Source organism: Quercus lobata, chromosome 11 (genome assembly GCF_001633185.2).
Source record: "Quercus lobata isolate SW786 chromosome 11, ValleyOak3.0 Primary Assembly, whole genome shotgun sequence".
Classification (NCBI taxonomy): Eukaryota; Viridiplantae; Streptophyta; class Magnoliopsida; order Fagales; family Fagaceae; genus Quercus; species Quercus lobata.
In genome coordinates, this window is record NC_044914.1 from 47,636,007 (window position 1) to 47,660,838 (window position 24,832).

Sequence of the window (24,832 nt, forward strand, 5' to 3'; positions counted from 1 at the left end):
TGTAGCAAATATAAATGTTTTCTTTTTCCTATGTAATTATATAAACTTAAAATGGGATGTGTGTGTGTGTTTTCTTCTATATTTAATGATCTTTGATATTGTTTTGAAGGCATTGATCTATTTTATATTATTAAAGAATATAAGTTTGTATGTTATTATATTTTAATAAAATATCACGTCATTACTTATTATCATCAATATTATCAATAGCACTATAATGAAAGTACACATAAAAAAGAAGAAGCCCAATCTCACTTTACTATTACTTAAATATGAACTATTAATCAACATAAATAAAGATATTTTAAAGGATGTCATAATTACATAACATAAACGTAAACATAAACATCATCCAACATATACAAGAATTATATTGGGTTAAGGTATTGGTTTACCTGTAATGTAGTATTTTATCTTTTTTATTTTTTATTTATTTTTTGCTTACACTTTATTTATATGATACATACAACACAAACTTAACTTTCAAAGTACACATATCTTATATTCCTAACCAAACCAAGAGAATACCAATAATTTGCAAAACTAGAAAAATAAAAATAAAATAAAATAAATATCTTTAATCAATTAAGAGATCAGCAAACAAACATGACAAGCCATATTAATTAGAAGATATAATCCTTAAGTTATGTTACTTTCTCAATTTCCAGATTACATTTTAATCATATAATATTAACTCATCGTTGAATTATAAAATTGATTAGTTGTTACATATTATCTTATTAATCACATTTTTGTCATATGATATTATTGTCATTGGTGAGTATTCATGGTTGAGATTGGAACAAATACTCAAAGCTAACTAGCCAACTTAGGTTGCATTTGGATAGCTTATTTTTTGTCAACTTATTTTATTATTTAGCTTATTTTTACTACTATTTATGAGTCCTACTGCACTTTTTTGTATTATTCATGGGTCTCACTGTACTATTTCAGCTAACTTTTACTTTTGTCTATAAGAGTTTTAGCAAAAAATTTTCAGTTTCAGTAAAATAAGCAGATCCCAAACAGACTCTTAATTATGGATATAATTTACTAATTTATCATATTAGGAAATGAGAATCACCATAATTGTTCAATAGTTTATTGATTAAACATGTGTTTCTCTTAGCACAACTATACATTAAGGGCCTTAGTAAGAGATTTCTAATAATATTGTTTAAATTTTGTAGAAATATATATTAATAAAAATATATATAAAAATACATGCTGTGGTATTTAAATAACAATATTTATTGTTTAAATACAGTGTCCAACAGGCCTAAATCCCCCCATTATCTAATTATCAAAAAAATTCACCAATATAAAAAATTTCTAACCCATTTCTAGTAGCGTTTTTTTCACTCTCACAGTCTCACACACACACTCTCCAAAGTGCTCACTTTCAAAGCGCGAAAAATCAAATTGCATAACCCCTTCTTTCTTCTTCTTCACTCTTCTGCTAGGGTTTTAGGCTCTCTCTCTCTCAAGCTCTCTCTTTCGCCTTCAATGGCGACCACCTCTAAGTCCGTCGACGCCTCTCTCTGGTGGGACCCATTCTCTCTCCTCCTCACCGACCTCGAGAACGCCTCTCTCTCCTCCGACCTCCCTCCAAATCTCGTAAACCCTAATCCTCTCTCGCTCGATTTGATTGTGTACGTGCATGAATTGAGTTTCTTTGTGTTTTGTTCAGGCGAAGAAGTTGAAGGAAAACCGAGGTTGGTTCGTGGACACAGTGTCGCGCTTCAAGTCACCGAATCAGAAATCGAAGGAGGCTTTGAATTCAGAGACAGTGAAGATTGGGGATCGCCAGTTGACTATCCAGCCTGAATTGAAAGAAAAGGCATTGCGTATCAGCTCCTACTTGGTGAGAATTTTTTTTTTTTTTTTTTGGCCAATTTTTGCCGCTCATTTTGTAGTTTTTGCTAAACCTAGCCTTCAATGCTATAATTGTTGCAGTATTGAGTCTTTCAGTACATTGTTTTCTATGATGTGAATTTTCAGAGGAGAATGTGAGTTTAATGATATTTGGATTAGTTGAATTTCATGATGTTTATATGATATATCGGATATTGTCATTGATTATTGATTCGCTATTGGTGCTTATTGTTTGTTTCAGGCTTTAGATGAAGTGCAAACGTACATTCTAGTTGAAAGGACTCTAAAGGGCAAAAATTTAGGAGCCGATTCTGTAGTTCAAGAATATCTTCATGTGGTTAGTAGCTTCATTTTCCTTTATTCTCGTTCTCGTTTTGTAGTATGTGGGCACCACCAAATCTTGGATACAAGTTATGATGGGCATGTAAAGGTCTTTGTGGGGTTTTCTTGTTGCTATCCAACTGATGTCAATGTTCTCAACTTAGTAGAACTGAGTTGTACATGTGAAACCTTTTTTCTGCGTACAGATATGGGATGCTAGTATTGAAGCATTTCTTCATTGCTGGCCACTTGTCTGACTTCTTTTGCTGTTGTTATGAAGATATTGCTTCAGTATTACATGGAACGGCAGTGCTTACTGAAATGTACTAGGAGGATTCTTATGCATGCTTGTAAGTAAATCATAGAGCTCTTATAATTCCTAGTTATTTTCCTTTCTGTAATTTTGAGATTTGTTTTTTTTTTTTTCCATGGTGTCATAGAGTGATTGAACCATACCTAGAATTTTTTGACTTAACTTCAAGTTCTTAAATATTGCATATAGGTGCTGAATTTTGACTTTCCATACTGATAATCGTACTAATTTTGATGCAGTATATGTTGGAACTGGCTCCAAAGAAGGTCAAATTATTAGGGAGGAAGTGCTAAAGCTGATTTCTGATGGACTTGAAAGGAAATCAATATCCTTACTGGAAGACCTTCTATCATCTAGTCACCCTGAGCAGATGGTATGTTTAATGTCCACCTGTGTCGCTTACTTTAAAACCTGTATAATTGTGTAATTGGGGTGCCAGGATGATAGATATGTGAGTTGCACACATTAATTCATTATGTTACCATGTTGGGTCTTTATAAGGACAAGCACTCCGTCAGAGTTATATTTTTGGTACATGTTGGTTTAGTCTTTGCTTTTTGGTTAGTTGTACAATGGAACATATAGAGTTCATTGTGTTGAAATGATGTGTTACTTCATCTTTCATGTTTTTCATTACATCCAGGCTAGTGAGTTTATGTCATGGCTAAAAGAAAGAAAGCAAATAAATAAATAAAGATTGACATAGTGGGTAACTCTCCCTTAGTGGCTTGGTCCAATTCTATTTTGGTATGGTGCTCATATGACATATCTGCAACTTTTTGGATTTCTGTTGTTTCTACAACCATTCTATATGGTATAGACAACAACTGATAAAAATTTTCAATGCATGCATGTTCTATATGGGAAAAAATTACTTACTTATTTTAATCCCATGGGTTGTCATAGTTAGGCTTTTTAACATCTGCCTTGACTTGTGGGGACGCTTTGTAGGATGTTGACCTTTTTACCTTGTGGGCCGAGGAGACACTGACAGAAGACAATTTGGTTTTAGACATTCTTTTCCTAGCGTATTATGAGTCATTTTGTACCTGTGATGGTGAAAGTTGGAAAAAGTTGTGCTCCCTCTACAAGGTATATCATAATCTTTATGAGAGTGCTGTTTTATACATTTTATTTTGATCCTAATCATTGTTTGTAACATCAACCCACAGGGAATCTTATCTGGGACTTGTAACTTTGGAAAGCTGGCTATATCAACTGAAGCACTACATTATTCTCATCATGCCAAAATTCAGCTCCTCCTTATCCTTATAGAAACCCTGGACCTGGAAATTCTTCTCCAGATGGTTCATGATGAAATGCCTTTCAGGTTTTTTCCCTAGTTGTTACTTGCTAGTTACATTTTATATATCTTTTTTGGGGTTAATGTGTAAAGTTCATAGGAGTCTTTTATCTGTTGGAGAGAAAAAAAGCTGGTCAAATTCATCAAATACCCTAGTAATATGTAATTTTTCTTTTTTTTGGATAGGTCAGAAAAATTATATTAAAGAAACTACAATATGCATAAAAAGCACAAAGTAGGCTAAAGTCAAAGAATTGAAAATGCTTAATTGCATAATATCTTTAGGTATGAGGCACTAATGAGAGACTTTCTAGTCTCTTCCTCCAAGATCTTATGTCAAGGATATCATCTCAAGCTGTAGCTTAATTGATTTTAAAATACACATATAACATCAGGCCATATCAAAGATGTTTAGGAAATTCCAACAATCAGGTGACATCTCTCTGTTTTAGGTACAGTATGCCTGTGGGTATGTGTTGTATGACATACAAATCTAGCTTGTATCCTATACTTATATCTATGTTTTGCCATGGCTGACATGGATGCTTTTATTATTTGAAGGAAATGTAATATCTACTATATATGTCTGTGTTTCTTCCTCCGTTGGGAGTTTTTATTTTTTTGTTGAAAGTTAAACTTAGATGGAGGGCTCTTATTCAAAATGGACGTTACATTGGTGTCAAACTTATCTACTGTAGATTGTTGGCAGCATGACCATTGAATTAGACATTAGTGTCAGTGTTTGCCTTGGGGGAAAGCAATTAATTGTTCCACCAATGTCGATTAGTTAGTAGTAGTTTTTGGATGCTGTCCAAGATTAGTTGGTTCTCTAATTATTTGATCAGTGTTGAGTTTGTTCAATTAGTCATGAAATGGAAAATCTCGGCAGATTTCTCCATGGCAGTTGGGATTGGGTTTGCTTAGATGTATAACAGACAATTTGAAGTGTATGCTTTTTAGACTATTACTTGTAACTGGAAACTATGCAATTTGATATTATTTTCCCTCATTTGATTTGCTATTTTGTGGTAATATTTAGAGCTGTTGTAATTGTTATTTAGATTATTTGATACTCAGTGGGTTTCATCTGTATGAGTTTGATATATCATGTTTCTCTAAATCTTTATATAATATCTGATGTTCTTATGGTAATTATGTATCCTTTGTAGTACATTTCATTTTAATTTGACTCGCTTTTTCTTTGTTCTTTAAATACGTTTGTTCTAATTGTTAGAATACCTGTTTTGCAATTTCTCAGGAACGGTTTCTCTGTTTTCACCTTGACTGATGTCCAAGAGATGGATGCATTAATTTCTAGTTTCAACGTATTTGAGTTAAAAGACTCAGGCCCTCTGATTCTAGCATGGGCAGTATTTCTTTGCCTAATTTCATCACTTCCAGGAAAGGAGGAAAACAACGTACTAATGGTATGTGGATGTGTCAATTGATGTATTGTTTGCTACACTAGGATGTATGAACATTGCAAATGTTTCTTGTGCACTTGGATCCACTTTTGCGAAATTCATGTAAAGTTTATTGATTTCCTTTCTTTTCGATTGTAATTCTTTAAGAGAGCATTTTGTACGTCTTGTATGAAAATGTTGTTTTTTCCTTCACTCTTGTTAACTTTGTTGCTTTATTTATTTATTATTATTATTTTAAAAAGCAAATGTTGACCATTTTATTTTTCTTATTTTATTTTCCAGGAGATTGATCATGTTGGTTATGTACGCCAAGCGTTTGAGGCTGAATCCTTGAATTATTTTCTTGAAATCCTTCAAAGTGATATATTGAAGGAATCAGATGTAAGTTATTCTGAGTTCATAGTTCCAAGAGTTTTACAGTGACTGGTTTCTAGTTTTCCCACATAATTTTAAGTGTTGACTGGTTTGTCCTTTTCATTATAAACCCTGTAGCTATAATAAACCTTTTTTTTTTTTTTTTTAATAATAAAATTCCAAGGAGAAGAAGACATATAGTCTATTGTCTGACCTTAAGTTTTAATCTGATGGTATTTTGAAGATACTGCCAGATTAAAGGATCAGCTGGAAGCATTACTGATTTTTACTCTGATTGGTCCGGGTGTGGGGTCTTACAAATAGCAACACTTACAGATTTCACAAAATCACTTTTTTTTTTCTTTTTCTTTTTTCCCCCATAATTTTTTATAATTCTTTTATGTCCAGAGTGCTCATCACCATGAGCATGACATATCCTACTTTATTAATAAAGTTTATTACTTATGCAAAAAAGTTTGAATCTGATTTACTTTACTCTGTTCCTTACATGTTCTGGTATTTTGTGTACTTTCCCTCCAAGTTCTTGTATATATATTGGTTTTGTAAAAGAAGTGATTTCTCTTTCTTTTTCTGTGTCTTACCCAGGGACCTGTTGCTGGCTATCGAAGTGTCTTAAGAACTTTTATTTCTGCATTTATTGCATCTTATGAGATCAATCTTCAGGTAACTATTTATGGATATCTGCAAGTAGTTTGTAAGGAATTCACTGAGTACCTTTTCTAATTTATCCTATTTACATAATGGTGCAGATGGGGGACAGTACCCTTAATTTGATATTGGAAATTCTTTACAAAATTTATCGAGGCGAGGTTTGGATGTATAATGATTATTATTTTTCAGGGTCATTCTTCATATTTCTAATCATTTAGTCTATTGTTCACAGTTTGCTAACTGGAGATTTTTCTCTTGAATTTTGCAGGAGTCACTTTGTATTCAGTTCTGGGACAAGGAAAGTTTTATTGACGGTCCTATTCGGTGTCTTCTTTGCAACTTAGAGGGTGAATTTCCCTTTAGGACTGTGGAACTTGTTCGCCTTTTGTCATCCCTCTGTGAAGGACCTTGGCCTGCAGAATGCGTGTAAGTAAAACTTCTTTGGTGATCCCATTGGCTTCAACTCGTATATCCGTCTTTCGTATAAAATACCCTTTTCTACTGGGGATGTAGAATATCTGTATTGTCAATGTAGCATTAAATAAGCTCTATTCTCGATTTTTTTTTTTTTTTGATTTAAAAATATACTGCTTCTTACTTTTTATATGTTCTTTCTGCCAACAGGTATAACTTCCTAGACAAGTCAGTTGGAATATCATCTCTGTTTGAGATTAGTAGTGATTCCCTGGTGGATAATGTCTCTCAAATTGTTGAAACACACCTGCCAGTGCATGTTCCTGGAGTTGAAGGTTTACTCATTCCTAGTAAAACTCGTGGACATATTTTGAAAATGATTGGTGGGAATACTGCTCTTGTCCGATGGGAGGTAATTATTGTTTTAAATTTTTAATCTATGTTTGCTGATTTTATTGTGTTAGGCCCTTTAGATATTCTTGGAAACAAAAAGTTTCCTTTAATTTACATCTGAACTTGCTTTTTAGTGTTTTCAATAATTTTATTACAATTATAATCTGCATTTCTTGATGTTGCTGCTATAGAATATCTAATTTCTTTCTTCCTTGGCTTCCAATCTATGATGGTGATACTGTCTCTGTGTTGTATTTTCAAAAGGTCTAGTCTACTAATACTGATGTGACTGACCTATCTGTCTGGATTAGATTTAGGATGTAATTCATATTTTACGACAAAGTTTTGTTGGATATTTTCTGATTTCCATGAAAGCACTTGCTGTCATCATGCTTATGGTGCAGCATCACAATGCAATAGAGTGTAACCCATTCACAAATGTAGTCATGTTCCGCTATGTGATCATCTTTATGGTACAGCATCACAATGCACTTGATGTCATCACATTAATCTTACATGACTTGGTTTATCACTTTGCAAATATCTTTTTCCCACATATTGCTTGGCTTTGTTTCCTTGCTCTTAGAACATGGTGGTTTAGGTTTTGTTGTTGTATTTTATACATTAAAGTCTTAATCTCTGTTGGTGATGTTACTCTTTCTCCCATCAAATTACCTGCCACTACTTAGTTGCCAAGAGCCTTCTAGCTCAACAGACACATCTTGGTGTTTCCAATGGAGATGTCTAGGGTTTGTTCAAATACTCCCTCTCCCATCATAACTATCAAATTATAAAATAAAATAAAGTAAATCAGTTTACTGTTATTGTGTATATATTACAATTGTGTAGGTGATTGTCTGAAGTTAGGAGGGTTGAGATGATTTCAGTAATACGATAGTATTACTAAAGAAGTCAAATGAACTATGAAACTGTGTTCAATCAGGAAAAGTTTTAGTTAGATCAATTGTCTTTCAACTCAATTTCATATCAGCTAATTCTTTCTGCTGACATATGTATCTATTTTTGTAGTATACACAATCTGGCGTGCTTGTATTGCTCCTCCGTTTGGGGCAGGATCTGTATCCGGACAAAAGTGAGGAAATTTTTCTTACTCTTGACCTGCTTTGTCGAATGGTGTCGTTTAACACGGTAATTTGTTTTTACTCCCTCTGGCTATTGTTTGGTATCTTATGAATTTTTGATTTGGAACTAATTTGGTTAGATCATATTTAGGTGATTGTTATATAATTCTCCTGTAGTTTGGAGGACTATTGCCTGAGATTGTTGGTTGCTATATGGTGTTATATGGAAATGTTAGTTAAATGGCATTGGATGGTGTAATTTATCCAAAAAAAAATGCTGCATTGGATGGTGTACTGGATGTGGATAAACCTGAATGTCAATTGTCCTCTCATACTTATTTTCATCTGATAAGACTTTGATTTATTGAAGCCTGGATTTGGGTTATTGTTTATTCACTTCAGTCATTAAAATTCCTCTATTACAATATAGTATCTGAGTACTAGACATGAAGTTCATTGATATGCTCTATTGTTATGGTGTTGCTGTTAGACAACTTTGGTCCTTTAGTTTCAGCTTTCTATGCTGACTTGACTCATTCAATCAATTTGTTTATTTCTTTGTTGTTGTCAAGCTTTGATTTGCTACCAAGTTGACTTGGAAAGATTTGGTTTAGTATGGTTTTATTATTGAAATGGCCTTTTGTTTGCATTCTTGAACTGAGATTTGGTTTAGCATGGTTTTAATGTTGAAATGGCCTTTTTGTTTGCATTCCTCAAACAATGATAAACCGAGATTTTGATGGGCTTATTGATATTGCTGTGGCATGTTGAGTTTATCTTTTCTTCCACAGTTTCTATACTGATTAGTCTTTTATTTTTCTCATGTTCCTTATATCCTTAAAGTTCAATTTGGAATATGTAATTGTAAAAGATATGCAATGCCAATAAGCTATAGCTCAAATGGGATTTCCTCATCCCATGGTTATTAGTTATGGGATGGAGGGTGAGGTTGTGGGTTCAAGATCCATTGCGTTTGTGTTAACTTACCAATCAAAAAATTGTAAAAGATCTGCATTTTGTGCTTGGGCTACCCTTTCTTTTCCTTCATTTAAGTGACTTGTTAATTTAAAAAAATAAAAGTCTGCACTAAGTGCACTTCAGCTTTGTCTTTTACTTTGCCTCTTTCCCTTTCCTGACTTTATAATCTTGATGTTTACTTATCAATTTGGACTCTATTTTATTCTCATTGTTGCAGGCATTCTTTACGTCGACCATTTTTTTTCCCAGCTTCTGTTAAAGAATCCTTGCATATATTTTTCCTGGAACTGTGTTCTGAATTTATATTTTTTGTGTAACTTATATTCATTCTAGCAATTCTGAGTGTAATAAAAAGACCATGAACTTTTTTTGAGTTTATGAAGATTGCTGTTTGGTTTTGGTTCCTAAAGTTTTATCATTATGTTTCTTGCTTGCTGTTTCTTGTTGGCTCTGCCTCTGGTATCTTGGAGATGTTGGTTCCATTACTTCTTCTGGTTCCTATCAAGAACATATGTTCTGATTTCTTTTGGCATGACACCCATGTTCCTGCTCAGACATTTGGCTTATCTGTTGTGCTGAGCAAGCCAAAGCCCGTACATATATGATGGACTGAGCTTGAACATGTTTGCCTCAGTTTGGCTAAAGCCCGAGTTTGGCTTGAACAAGTCTAGCTTGACTGAGTTGAGAACAGCCCAGTGCATAGCTTGGTTTATTTGGATCTGTAGATAAACATATTGGAAAAGGGTCCTAGTGCTAAATAAAGTTCATGCTTTATGAGGCAAGCAGTAGTATTTTTTATTTTTATTTTTTCAATAGTTTGATTTATTTTTTCCTGTTTCAATTTTATTGTCATGAATTTTTCCTTCAATTTGTTATATGTAGGATGTGTGTTTTTCTTTAATGGAGACCGGCAGCTTATTGCATGTGCCAGAAACTGGCATGACTGCAACATTGGAAAAGAATGTGTGGTAATTAGGCAATCTGGATCTTTTTTTACCTTTTCTTTTTTGCCGTTCCTGAGTTCATTTTCTGGTGCCTTGCATTTCATGGCTATATTTCTTTTTAATTTGGAGATGGTTGTCTTTGTGTTCACTGCAGGGCGGTTGAGATCATCTGCACTTTGGTCAGAAATCTGTCTCCTAATTCCAATAGTGCTGCTCTGATGTCCATGGGTGTGAAGATCTTAGGAAAGTTGTTGAAATGGTATGCGAGATCCCTCCATGTATTAAATGTGTCTTCAGCTAGTGATTGGTTTATATATATATATATATATAATGATATTTGGAAAATATGATGTTTTGGAAGAATCTGTTGTTCCTCTATTCATTACAAATTAAGCTTTGCACATGAATTGTTTATGATTATAAACTGAAACACATATACTACTACCTTAATTGTTGATATGTATTTTTCCTGGTCAGTTCTCCATCTCATGTTTCTGCGGCGGCTCTAAAGGCAAATATATTTGATCTGGTTTTAGAGACAAGTGTCCGTGATATTGGCAGAAATAGTTCATCAAGGTGAATCCTTTAGCTTAAACCTTTTGCCTTTTGGATTCAACTACCAAAATATAAAGATGAGATTGTGCAGAATTGCATACTTACCTAAGTTCAGTGGCTTATGCTATTTCCCTTTTCCATTGTTATGTCTGAAGTCCTTCATAATCTTTTTCTTTTTTAATTTGACTTAAATATTTTGTCAAAATTTAGCCTTGAGTGTGCTATACATAAGCTTTCATTTACCTTGTCAAAATGTTAGCCATACTATCTTTGCATGGGTTTTGAGGTGTTTTATTTCTTTATTAAATGAGGCTGAATATTCTTGATGATAGAAGCGTGCGCGCACACACATACAGATATATGTATTAACTCATCTATTTGTCCTACATTTTTTGGGCCTTCTTTACTGCCATATATCTTATGGCTACTTTAAGTGCATAATGAATAATATTGTAATTGGTGGTAGCTGTATTGTTCTTGACTCCAAGCCTTATGCTGGAATGTAAGGGTTATTGGTTAATGTGGCCTAATTGCAGCTTTATGGCTTTGCTTTTGTGGACTATCTTGCTATTTCGTTGTATTGGGCCATAAACTCTATGGGCATTTTTATGGGGATTTTCTTCTTCTGTTTTGTGTGAGGCCAAAGACTTGATCTTTTGCTTCCTTTGTCTTGGTAAGGGGTGCAGTTTAATGTAATTTATATGGACTCAATTAGTTAATTGAAACTTGGATTTATGGTTTGTGTTTTAATTGGTTTTATCCTCTTCTTTCTTTGTAGTGGATCATGGTTACTTTCTGGAAAGTTGGCAAAGATGCTTTTAATTGACTGTGAGCAGAATGATAATGACCACCCATTGGCCATATCAGGTATGGTTGCTATTAGCTTCTTGTATTTTTGCTGTTAGTGTGTTTATATTTACCTCCTGTTTTGTTTTTTAAGCATTGCTGTTTGTTCTGTATGCTTATACTCTTTTCCCTATTTTACTCTTTCATGATTGTATGTCCTTGATTAATACTTATCTCTTTTGCAACCCTTTGTATTGCCTTTACATTTGTCCCTACAACTCCCCTTTCCTTTTATTGTATGTATGTATGTTTGTGTGTATATATATAAAAACTTCCAAATTTCACTGCTTTCCTTTTTATAAACCACCTTTTAATGAACTTTGTCTATTAGGTACTCTACTCTAACATGACTTCATAAGCATGAAAATGTGAAATACAATATCAAATATGTGTGTGTGTGCGTGTGTGTGTGTATAAGTAAAAAGTCTTTGTGGATCTAACTAGGCCGAATCACGCATTCTTTGCTGTGTGTGCTTGTATTTGTCTCAGGCTAGCAATTATATTGATGTGTCAAGTCTTCCTTGCTTCACTTTGCTCTTCTGAGATCTAGAAACTTCTGTTCATATTATTATTTGCGATGACTTAGTATGCTTATGATATTATCCGTTTTGTTATTGAAATCATTTGAGTTTGTGGTAATATTGTTGATGAGCACATAGCCCTCTCATAATAAATTTTACTTACCTATAAAAAACTGTTGATGATCATTATTTATTTGTTCTCTGGATTCTGATATGCATGATTCAAAACCTTTGCAGTGCTGGACTTTACCATGCAGCTTGTGGAAACAGGATTAGAGGATGATTCTCTCTTGGCTCTTATCGTTTTCTCTCTGCAGTATGTCCTAGTTAGTCATGAGTACTGGAAATACAAAGTAAAGTATGTCCGTTGGAAAATAACACTGAAGGTACACCTTGGACCTTTTTGGAAGCTGCTACAACTTGGATCTTATTTTTGTTTATATTTCAGTAGCTAACTTGAGTCTTGACTGGTAGAAATATTACTAAACAGACGGGTAAAGGTCCAAGAACAAAGTAGCTTAAGCAATCAAAACTGCAAAAATTTTAAGCTTTCTCTTTGGGCCATACAAGAAGGTCTATTCATGATAATTAGCCAAGATTAGGATCTAATAAAATAGTCAATTTGAAGTCCAAATCCCACCCCCCTCCTCCCACCCCCCAAAAAAAGATGGGAGGAAAATTGGAAATGCAACTTAGAAGGAATGAGTGATTTGGGTTCTTTTGCCAATCTTCCCTGTTAATCCCTTAATTGCAAGTGTTTATGGTAATTACAAAAAGATTCTCTCTCCCCCCCTCCCTCCTTTTACATCCTAATACCAAAAATAGAAGGGAAAAAATATCCTTTCCTTCTTTACACTTTTATATCCCTCCTTTCTTGTCCATCTTCACTTTTTCATTTCTCCCACCAAATTTTCTCTTTAAACAGTTGTTCACATGTTATTTCTATCTCATGATTCACGGTCTTTTTGTTGTGACAGTGATCAGAGAGCTATTCCCTGTTCATCTTGTTTCATCCATCTATTTACGTTTCTCTAATGTAATTTTACTTATGAGCATTTTCCATTAAATTTCAAATTCTAGTTGTTTTATGATGAATTTTACTTATGAGCATTTACCATTAAATTTCAAATTCTAGTTGTTTTATGATGAATCTTTTATCTGAATAGTGTGCACGTGGTTTGAAAATATTTTCTCTCCCTTAAACTCTGGTTAGTTTTTGCCTGACAAACTAATATCATAAATGGATAATTATGGATGAATCACTGAACTTAGTGTACTAGTATGATACTTTGGATAGAATAGATTGGAGGAAAAGAATATATGTGGCTGACCATGACTAATTTGTTGAGGATCTATAGCCGATCCCAAAATTTGGGACTAAGGCTTTGTTGTTGTTTGCATATTTCTTTTTCAATTTTGTTCCACATAGTTTCATTCTTTCATGTTTGATTTGTCAATGTAGTTGTATTTACCAATTTGGATGAACATTGGAGTTCTTAAACTTTTAAGATCTTCAACAGTTATCTTGCTGGGTAGGATGTATAAAATTGCAATCACAAAAATATTGTACGTATATTAGCCACATCTCTTTTCTGGCTTTCAAAATCACTGGTATTGGTGACACTCGTTTGTTTAAGTGACAATGAAATGTAGCTCTGGCCTGTCTGGGGATAGTTATGTCTGTCTTTTTCTTTGACTTTGGAAATAAGTCTTCTTTTAAATGTGGGTTTGACATATACATGTTAAATAGTCCTATTGCCTGCACAATTGTCCTTATGCCTGGTTTGTTGTGAACTTCTTAAAGGGGTCTGATTAGTTGCAGACTTTGCTTAAATAACATGATATGTTGATGATTTGTTTACTGTTTTAGGTGCTAGAAGTGATGAAAAAATGCATATTATCAGTCGCATACTATGAAAGATTGGGCGACATTATCCAGGATATGTTACTTTGTGATTCTTCTATCCACGGCACACTCTTTCGAATTATTTGTACAACTAAACAATCCTTAGAGGTCAGCCATGTTCTGTCTCTACTGATTTTACTCATCCATGAAAAACTATATTTCTAATCTCCTAACGAATGTGAGAACTTTTTCCTGCAGAATCTTTATGTTAGCCGTCTCTTTGAATTGATGGAGATTGAAGGATTACAGCTTGCTATAGGTTCTGTATTAGATATTCTGTTCATCATGCTCTCCAAATTTTCAAAGGTATCTATATAAGTGCCGATGATTGCAATTTGATTGACATGCTAAAGGCTTCTTTTCCTGACTGGGAGATTGGCATGCCAAGTTGGAAAGACTTTTGAAGTAGCATTTCATATTGTATTTGTTGTAATAATGCTAAATAGATGTAATATGTTTTTGTTTAAAGATTGCTGTCTCAAGTTCACATGACTCACTATTGCACTATAATTTTGGAAATCTATCATCCGCATCTGTGGTAGATATTTTTCTCATTTAAATTATTGTGGTTGATTTTGTGAATCATATAATTTGAAATACAAAAGTTGAAAAACAGTTCTGTCAATTTTCCAGGATTTATCTTCCAGCCTTTCTGTCTTTCATCAAGCAGTGCTGTCATGTACAACCAAACCAGTTCCTGTTGTTGATGCTGTTACATCCTTAATATCATATTTTCGCAGCCCTGTATGTGCTTTGTCCTTGCTCATCCAGTAATCATGCTTACATTTTTATTTGCCTCTATTAGTATTTTATTAATCTTCTGTTTATTAAATGATGCAGTTAATTTGAATCCCTGCACGTCATGTGTTTTTGCATATTCATAACAAAAATTTGCTGTATTTTTTGAAGATTTATTTATTTATATACGTATAATTAGTTCCTTATCTGCATTTCTCTTTTTAAGCATTTCATCCAAATCATCCAATTAAAGATTTGTGGGAAAATGTTTGCATTATGCGGTCTCTTTTTATTTTTATGCAGTTGTCATTATCTATTTGTCATTTTTTTATTTATAAAAATATTAAACTAAATGAAAAAACTCGACCCACTTGCCCACACAATTACACTCATTCATACATACATAAATAATACACTAAGTGCATGCTTTAACAATCACTAACTTTACTATTTTTTTCTTGAATCACTAACTTATAACTATAAGTTATTATAACATGATAACAATACACACACATGTAACAAACCCTTTGTATTTCCTAATTATTAAATTATATAAAGTTATATTATATTTATACTATACATGTACATATTCACACAAATCACAACTCACACAAATAACATTACAACAACAATAATAATAAAATAAACGCACATAATCAGTATCAAATACACCTACACACATGTAATATAAATTTATAATAAAGAGAGCGACTCTGTGTTGTTTAGATGAGATTCATGAGAGAGGGATTTGTGATTTGTGTTGTTATTTGATTTTGGCCTTGGTTAATCTATGATCAGGTGTGCAAAAATATTTTTAAGAGTAAATTAAACTAGTAAAAAAAATTATATATATATATTTTCAATTCAGGGGGGTTCATTTAAACCCCAGAAGTATATGTGAAGCCGCCCTTGATCTCCTGCCACTTGGATTTTGGCATTGTGCATATACTATGTATGCATGTAATTTCCGATGGTCTATACTGATTGGACATGGAGTTTCATGACTGTTGTTATTTGATTGTGTTTCCTGCATGACTTTAGTTGTGCATCTCTATGTTGACTAACCATTGATAAATAATCCAATGTATTTTTGTAGATCCATTTTTCTTCTGTTTTCATCAAAGTTATCTCATATGGTACTTTATTGTTGAGTAGCTTTACTGAATTCTTTTTGAGTTGTACATTCAGGCAATCCAAGTTGGTGCTGCTAGGGTACTGTCAGTATTGTTGATCATGGCAGATTATTTACAACAATATTTGGTTGGAAGTGCATGCCTTCGTTTGGATGATAAGCAGGTTTACATTTTGAGCTTATTCTCCTTCTTCCCTCTGTATTTAATTGACCAGATAAATTTTTTGTAATTTCTAATTTAATTTTGATTACTTTTCGGTTTTAGATTACAGATTTGAGGCATTCTATAAGCTACATACTACTTAAGCAGTCAGTGTGTAATGAAGATCTCTTCGTTGCCACAGTAAATGTGCTTACTTCTGCAGCGCATTATCAGGTTGATAACTTGTATACTATTTTGAGGTTAAAAAGTGTTTGTTGCTTGAATTTAATTTGTAAGTGTATGGGATAACAAGTTTACAGGCTCTGAATTCAATCTGATTTGTTCAGGATTGGTCCCAACATTATTATGTTGTATTTAACTATTCTGGTGGTGTTGCTATACAACTAAATTCTTCTCTGTTATCATTATCTTGGATATCAACGGGTTATAAACGTACAGGGTTTTACCTATACATATATTCAGATTAAACAGTAATCTTATTGGGTTTTCAAACATTGTAGATCCAATAGATTCTGTAAGATAGCATGGATCTCTGTATAAGATGTTTTGATCTGCCAATGAGCTATATAGCCCAACTCACACTTTCTTCTCCCCATAACATGGGTTGGAGGGTGGGGTCATGGGTTCAAGACTTATTGGTTGCATAATTTACTAATAAAAGATAAAAGATGTTCTGGTCTTTTCAGATTAGATGTTTCCCTATATTATTATATAAACCTTTTTTTGGCTTGACAAAGTTAAACAGTTTGTGGTTCTGGCACATTGTGAGCGAAGTCAAAGCTTATATACTGAACTGCTTATAAACCGTAGTACAACACCAACAATAACAACAAAGCCTCAACTTGGATCAACTCACTCTTTTTTACTGGTGCATTACTTGCTCTCCTCTAAACATGACCAAACCATCTTAAGTGATTCTCTCTCATCTTTTCATTAATAGGAGCTACCCTTATCTTTATGCGAATTTCCTCATTTTGAATCTTATCTTTGCATGTATTTTCACTTATCCATTTTAACATTCTCATTTCAGTTATACTAATTAATGAATATGTTGCTTCTTAATAGTCTAACATTCAGTGCCATAGAGCATAGCTGGTTTTATGGTAGTCTTATAAAAATTTTCTTTTAAGTTATAGGTGCTCTATGATCACACAATACTTATGATGCGCTTCTCTACTTCATCCACCCTACTCTTATCCTATGATTGACATCCTCTTCAATCTCTCAAGTCTCAATTTTTATGAATTATTGATCTAAGATATTGAAAACTGTCAGCCTTTAGTATCTCTTAACCATCAAGTCTTACTGTTCCTTTGTTTATGTTTTGTTTTTACTAAACTTACATTTCATGTACTCTATTTTAGTCCTACTTAATCGAAAGCCTTTAGATTCTGGAGTGTCTTACCAAATTTCTAACTTGGCATTAACTCCACTTCTAGTTTCATCTACTAAAACTATATCATTTGCAAAAAGCATACATGAAGAGACTTCCTCTTGGATCGATTTTATGAGTTCATCCGTCACTAGTAAAAAGAGGTATGTACTTAATGCTGATCCTTAATGCAACTCTATAGTGATAGGAAACTCACATGTGATTCTTCCACTTGTTCTCACACTAGTTACAGCTTTTTTGTACATATCCTTAGTCAATTTAATATATACTTAGAGGAACTCCTTCCTTTTCCAAAATCCACCACATAACCTCTGTAGGGACCCCCAATCATATGCTTTCACTAAATCAATGAAAATCTTTACGTGCCCCTCTATTTTTTTCCCATTAGACGTCTAAGTAAGAAAATAGCTTCCATGGTAGATTATCTTGGCATAAAACCAAATTGATTCTCCGATATTTTCATGTCTTAACCTATGTTCAATTACTCTTTCCTAAGTTTCATAGTGTGACTCATAAGATTAATTCCATGGTAATTTGTATAGTTTTGAATATCCCTCTTGTTCTTATAAATAGGTATTAAAGTACTCATCCACTCACTAGGAATTTTGTTAACACTTTAGATCTTATAAACTGTAATGTATAAAGGAATATTTTGTAAAAGAAAAATTGTTCCTCTCTTCACTGAGTTTAGCTCATTCGTTGGCAAGCTATGCCCTTAGTGTAAATCATTTGGTTCATTCTTTTTCCCCCCTAATTTAGTCCATCATCTTCATTATTCTTGCTTTTTCTAGCGTTGTTTCCTAATATATGATTTCTTTCTGCAGCCTGCTTTTCTTGTTGATGTATTTGGTGCTAAAGAGAGTACAGATGTCCAGGATAGTAATGTTGATAGTTTGAAGCAAACAGCAAAAGAAGCTGGGTCACAGGGTTCCAAGAATTCAAGTCTTGTAGATGCACTCCTGCACTATGTTGATAGGGCTAATGATCTGATCAACAAGTATAAATTTTGTAGTCTTTTTAATTTTTATTCTGGTTTCTTTTTTGGTCTTTTTATTATTATTGTTATATTTTACGGCTTCAGTTTGACAAGATTTATATGGTTACATCTTTTCTTAGATTTACATTTGATTTGCTGATTTTTTTTCATTTATTATCTTCAGCAATCCCCGGATACTGTTGAATATACTTAACTTAATCAAGGCCTTGTGGCAAGGGGCTGCTCAGTATACACAAATTTTGTCGGTGCTGAGGAGCTCTGAAAATTTCTGGAAGCAATTGTCCAACACTATTTCACTAATTGCTGGCATTAAAGATCCTCCACTTGAAAATCTGACTGAGATGGGGGGGCTAAACTTGGCATACAAATATCGATGCCAATCTACAATATTAGAAATAATTTCGTATGAGATGTTCCTGCAGAAAAAATTGTCACATGCTGAATCACTTGTAAAGCATACGGCTGAATCAAAGGACAGGATAGAAATTGCAGTAAACATTGAAAAATCAAAAGCTACAAAAGATATTGTGTCAAGCTGGTGTGAGAGCTCTGTTTTAGGCAATCTGATCAAGTCATATTCTTCTTGTGAATATGACAATGAAAAATACTTCCGTGCAAAGGTGATCTTTACTTCCAATTTTATGTTTTTAATTATAATATTTTAATTTAGACAGAGTAGCAGTTGAGAATTGGTTATTTACTTCTGCGTACTAGTTTCCCTTTTCTTGAACCTTTTTTTTTTTTTTTTTTGCATTATATATGTATTGAGCACAGAGCTAGGGTTAAAAGAACTTATGACATAAGCTGTAACAGTTGACTTTTCAATTAATTCACAAATCTTCAGGCAACTATATGAGTGCTTTTTGTTATTAAATATTTGTGCTTGACTTACTTATTCTGTTTGTATAATGGTTTAGCGTGCATGAGTGGTATGTTTCCTCAATATTTGTTTCAGCCTTTTGATATTATCTTCTATGTGTTCAAAATTTGAGAGAATTGTTGTACTGAGTCACAACTTTACAGGTTGCTGCAAGTTTGTTCACTGTGCATGTGATGGGTAGACTAGCAACCAATGACTCAGGAACTTTGTCTATATCATTACTTCAGAAGATCCTTGTCATTTCAAAAAAGGTTTGGTCCTCTCTCTGACATTTTTGTGTTGGTTTATTATTTAAAAGTTGTTTCTTCTTTCATATCATCATCTGGGATTAACATCTTACTCTTGGTTTGTTTGTGATTTCCTGTTTGCAGTTGAGCTGTCAGCCTGCTTTTTCTGAATTGTTGGCTCAATATTCTCAGCGTGGTTACAGGTAGAGCATTTGGATAATCATCTAGTTCTGATCTAATATCATATAGTTCTGATCTAAATGCATAAAATTGTAATTTACTAATTACTACTTCAAGAAGTGATGAAATGATAAAGAAGACTGGCTTTGGGGGGAGGGGAATTTGGTATTAAAACCTCGCAACTGTAGATGTTTTGTAACCTTCAAAATGGTCCTGTATATTTCATAAAAACTTTTGAAGGAAAATTTCTTTATCTGTTGTATTTTAGAACTATTCCTGTTATACTGAAGTTTATTTTGGCAGCGACCTGCGACCCTTCATGTGTATGTGATTCTATTGTGTGAAGTATATACCTAATATATATGTGAGGATTACTTGTGCAACTTATTTTCCTTGTGGTTCTGTTTGTGTGTGTAAAATCATGTATATGATTGTTTCTCGATGTTGCCTTGATTAGGTATATAATTTTAAATAGATACATCCACCTGTAACATCTGGTTTTTGTTGGCACTCCCAATTTTCTTTGGAGAATTGAACTATTTTCTACTGATTAAGGCTGGGGGAGATTATCTAGACATTGACATGACATCGAGCATTTCAATTTCAGGCTAAGTTCTTTGGCTCATCTTATTGAATATTGAAGTTTGTTTATTTTTTTCTAAAAGACAAGATTTTTGTATATTTCTTATCACTTGGTATTTCTTCTTACACAATGTATTGTATTTTAGATGCAGCATAAAAACAAATCTTTTTTTTTTTTTTTCCAGTGAAGGGAAGGAGCTAAAGACTTTAATTCTTAGTGATCTTTATTATCAATTACAAGGAGAGTTTGAAGGCCGTAAAATTGCTCCTGGAGCATTCAAAGAACTGCATCAGTATCTTGTTGAATCAAAGCTTTTGCAGACTTATCATCATAAGTATGATGATGACCTTTTTGCAACTTCCAAAGATGTCTACTTGTTTGACCTCGAACGCCTCACAGCAGATATGGGATTAGATATGTGGGATTGTTCAGAATGGAAAGCATCAAAAACAATTGCAGAAACAATGCTGCATTGCATGCGGGATGCAAACTCGATGATATTGCTTTCAAGTTCAAAGCATTCTGCATTGAAAGCATTAATAAGTGTTTTAACTGTCTATGAGGATGATGTGAGTAATCAGAACTCTAATGCCCTTTATATTTAAGTTCCAAAGTTAGAAATACATAACAATGGCTGGATTTAGTAAGAAAAACATACAAATTTGCAAAGGGTTGAATGTTTATGTTTTAAGAAGTTAAACGTGAAAGCATGATCATGTTCGTTAAATATTATGTCTAATATATTCTGAGGGATTGTTTTCTCCTGTGCAACTTAATTTTTGGTGTTTTGGGAAGTTTTGCAGTATGTGATAAACACATTAATTGTAGTAAACATCATTCCTTATTATCCTGTTTTTCTGTAAAAAGTGATGCTTTGAGAATTCAGATGTGAGTGAGACACCAGGGCCTATAGACAATTGAAAAGTAAAGTCCTGCTGTATCACCCATCATTTTTTACGTGGAGTGTGGGATAAATTTTTAGAAGGATCTGGTAGTAACCAATATAAATTGATGCTTGTAAGATAGAAACATAGAGATTATAATAATTCTGCAATTTAGATCTTCCTCTCTTTCTACCAGTAAGCTATTGTGAATTCATGCTCCATACAAGTTACATTTCATAATTGCCTAGGGTAATTATGTAATGTTAAATGAAGCATGAAAATAATTAATTCTAAAGACTCTACACCACGGAGAAACATCTTGGTATTCAACAAAGTGAAATCATTTCTATATAATACACACCTTAGGTATTAACATACAAAGAAACTCCTCTTGCTTTCTTCCGTGGACACCTAAATTTGATTCTCCTAATGTGTTAAGCCTTGATGGATGCCTGGTTTGATTTATAGCTTTCATGGTTCAAATGTATTTTGAAAAACCACAATGTTAATTTTTGCAAATTTGCACTATTTCAGATTATTAATTCACTTTTACCTTTTCATGCAGTCAACAGAGAGAAAAGCTATTGGAGGAAAGATCCCTGATCGACTCGTTTTATCATGTATAGATCATATATGCCAATGTTTCTATGCCACAGTTGAATCATTAGCTCCAATTCTGGTTGTCTCTGAAGATATCCTTTGTCTTCTAGCAGCCCAGGCGGAATTACTTCTCCATCTTATGAGATCTGCACATAAAAGCTTATCCTTGCATGCTTGTACACTTGTCTTAAAAACCTCAGGTTCTGGTCTTAAAGTGTTGAGTGACTTGAGGCAATCAATTACAGAGGTTAACACAACAATGGAGCTATTACTTGTGTTGGTTCTTTCAACTTTGGAGTTTACTTGCCTTAATTCACCTTTAGGTGGGGTGACAGACATGGAATCTGTGGAAGACTTGGCTAAGATTTCAAATGCAACTATTGTGCTACTGCCCATTTTCTGCAACTACATTACTACTGCTGAGCATTGCACCCTCTCCCTGACGATTATGGATTTCATACTAAGAAGTTTCTTGACACCTGACACTTGGTTTCCAATCATACAGACTCATCTTGAGTTGCAGCATGTAATTCTGAAGCTTCATGATAAAAATTCTTTTGCATCTATTCCCATACTATTGAAGTTCTTTCTGACCCTGGCACGTGTTAAAGGAGGTGCTGTGATGCTTCTTAATTCGGGTTTTCTTACTTCTCTGAGGGTTCTGTTCTCTGAATACTTGGATGGGGGATCTTCCTCCTCAATTAATGGTGAGGGGAGTATCTCCGCCGCATCTGACAAAATTGAAAAGCCTCAACACATTTGGGGACTTGGCTTGGCCGTGGTTACGGCTATGATTCAATCTTTAGGAGACAGTTCTACTTGCACTGATGTTGTGGACAATGTGATACCGTATTTCTTTTCAGAGAAAGCTTACATGATTTCTTATTATCTCAATGCGCCAGACTTTCCATCTGATGATCCTGACAAGAAAAGACCTCGGGCTCAAAGGACACAAACTTCTTTGGCTGCTCTTGAAGAAACAGAGCATACCCTGATGCTAATGTGTGTGCTAGCAAAGCATTGGAATTCATGGGTTAAGGCCATGAAAGAAATGGATTCACAGTTAAGAGAGAAAAGTATCCATCTCTTGGCCTTTATAAGCCGGGGAACTCAACACCATGGAGAATCGGCCATCAGGGGTGCCCCTCTTTTGTGTCCCCCTACCCTCAAAGAGGACTTTGATTTGTGCAAGAAAGCACCATTTATCAAAAGCAAAAATGGATGGTTTGCTCTTTCACCTCTTGGTTGTGTGTCAAAACAGAAATTCACTGCTGTCTCAACTGCACTGATAACCAAGGATCAAGCAAATACTGTTCCAACGTGCTTCTCTGATGCTGTTGCCTTACAGATCTACAGAATCACATTTCTTATTCTGAAATTTCTCTCTTTACAATCTGAGGGTGCTACGAAAAGGGCAGAGGAGGTGGGGTTTGTCGATCTTGCTCATTTTCCTGAGCTTCCAATGCCAGAAATTTTACATGGTTTACAGGTATGGTATAGGTATTCTTTTATTTGCATTATGTCCCATCTCAACATAATGGGATTTAGAAGCTTTTTTGGTTCAAGGTTTGGATGTGTTCCATTTGTTAGCATACTTTTTCTTGACAAAAAATATATAAAATGAAATCATCAAGTAACCTAGAGATCATACCTTTTGGACATGTCCAATGCAGGATCAAGCCATTGCTATTGTTACTGAGCTGTGTGAGGCCAACAAATCGGATCGGGTTCATTCAGAAATCAAGGGTGTCTGTTGCCTATTGCTGCAAATAATGGAAATGGCTTTGTATTTGGAACTTTGTGTTCTACAGATTTGTGGCATAAGACCTGTATTAGGGCGAGTTGAGGATTTTTCCAAGGATCTGAAATTGTTGATAAGAGGTACTTAATCTTTTCATCCCTCTGATAATCAGATAACTCTTATGTTTGGTTTGGTTTGCAAATTATAACTTTGTCACTGTTCGGTTCATGCAGCAACAGAAGGCCATGCTTTTTTGAAAGCATCAATGAAGTCCTTAAAGCATGTAGTATCGTTTGTCTATCCACGTCTGTTACAGTCGGAGGGTTTCATGTAAAAGTAATTGTGGATAATGCTGAATTCTGTAGGCTTAAAATTGTGTAGATATTTCAATTTTCAACATCGTTGCATCTTTTTGAATGTACAAAAGAATGCGTGTATAAAAATATTAAAAAAAGAAAAAGAAGAAAAGTGGCATGTTTATATATTTGTGGCATTTTGTTTAGCCACTCTTTTTGTGATTCTAAGGACTACCCTATATTTGAGAAAGACACCTTCATTGATGGGCCACTTAATTATTTTTTGTCTCCATACATGATTGTTGTGGTTTCGTGGAGAAATGAAATCTTGTCAGAGGTTCCCTTGGTTCTCACTCCAGATTGTGACCTTTTATTACTATTATTATTATTATTATTATTATTATTATTATTATTTCTCTTTGATAGTCTATGCAAGCAAGAATTGCCACGAGAATACATCGGATTCTTGGGCAAGAAATAACACACGCACGTAGAGCATTAGTATCAGGAAATGTTACTTTATTCTATTTTACTATTTTAAAAAGTTACTTTGTTAATTATATCATCTTATTTTATAATATTTTCAGCATTTCAAACTTTTATTTTTCTATTTTATTCAATAAAATAATATATCTAAATACTAAAATAATATTTTCTCAATCATCATCATTTATTCTTTCTTTTTCTTGATCACCATCATAATAAAATATTAGTTTTTTTTAAAAAAATTGTGCTACAGTTCAATTCTAAAGATAGAATTGCCTTGTAGCATTATTACAAAAAAAATTGCAATACTCAGCAATAGTATTTCTTGATGCAATATATTTTGGGATTTAAAATATCAAATATCTCTTACATTTGGCATTAGGATTCTCCAATGCTAATACTTGAGGAATTTTTCGGGATTCTTGTGACTTGTGAGTGTTCAAATTCCGCTTTCAGTTCTTGCAGACTAATATAGTGGTTGATTCTCCTGTTGGATGTGACCATCTTTTATGAGAATATGTTGGTGTAATATTTGCGAGGACTCAGCTTGTGTGAGTGTCTACTTCACTGGAGTCTGGACAGAAACTTCGGCCTATTTGCAACACTAATAATGGAATGTTTCAGTGGTCCG

The 24,832-nt window shown here is 33.7% G+C and overlaps 1 protein-coding gene across 4 annotated transcripts; it reads left to right on the plus strand.

The window, feature by feature from the left end:
* The first annotated feature begins 1,367 nt into the window (after positions 1-1,367).
* On the plus strand, positions 1,368-24,068 carry LOC115967448. 4 transcript variants are annotated; one of them, XM_031086540.1, is made up of 32 exons: positions 1,368-1,617; positions 1,691-1,864; positions 2,117-2,212; positions 2,477-2,546; positions 2,749-2,882; positions 3,461-3,601; positions 3,682-3,839; positions 5,071-5,239; positions 5,519-5,617; positions 6,197-6,274; positions 6,361-6,420; positions 6,531-6,688; positions 6,887-7,088; positions 8,099-8,218; positions 10,012-10,097; positions 10,228-10,332; positions 10,551-10,649; positions 11,407-11,495; positions 12,233-12,381; positions 13,866-14,009; positions 14,100-14,207; positions 14,535-14,645; positions 15,828-15,935; positions 16,037-16,147; positions 18,152-18,324; positions 18,488-18,944; positions 19,348-19,455; positions 19,576-19,634; positions 20,379-20,763; positions 21,644-23,167; positions 23,352-23,559; positions 23,653-24,068. In XM_031086540.1, exons 1-32 carry the CDS (start codon positions 1,507-1,509, stop codon positions 23,751-23,753), a joined length of 5,895 nt encoding a protein of 1,964 aa, XP_030942400.1. In that variant the 5' UTR covers positions 1,368-1,506; the 3' UTR covers positions 23,754-24,068. The 4 variants fall into 4 exon arrangements, with proteins under 4 accessions (XP_030942400.1, XP_030942403.1, XP_030942402.1 ...); XM_031086541.1 differs by lacking the exons at positions 1,368-1,617; positions 1,691-1,864 and having other exon boundaries at positions 2,122-2,212; positions 2,403-2,546; XM_031086543.1 differs by lacking the exons at positions 20,379-20,763; positions 21,644-23,167; positions 23,352-23,559; positions 23,653-24,068 and adding an exon at positions 20,167-20,360.
* Positions 24,069-24,832: the final 764 nt, after the last annotated feature.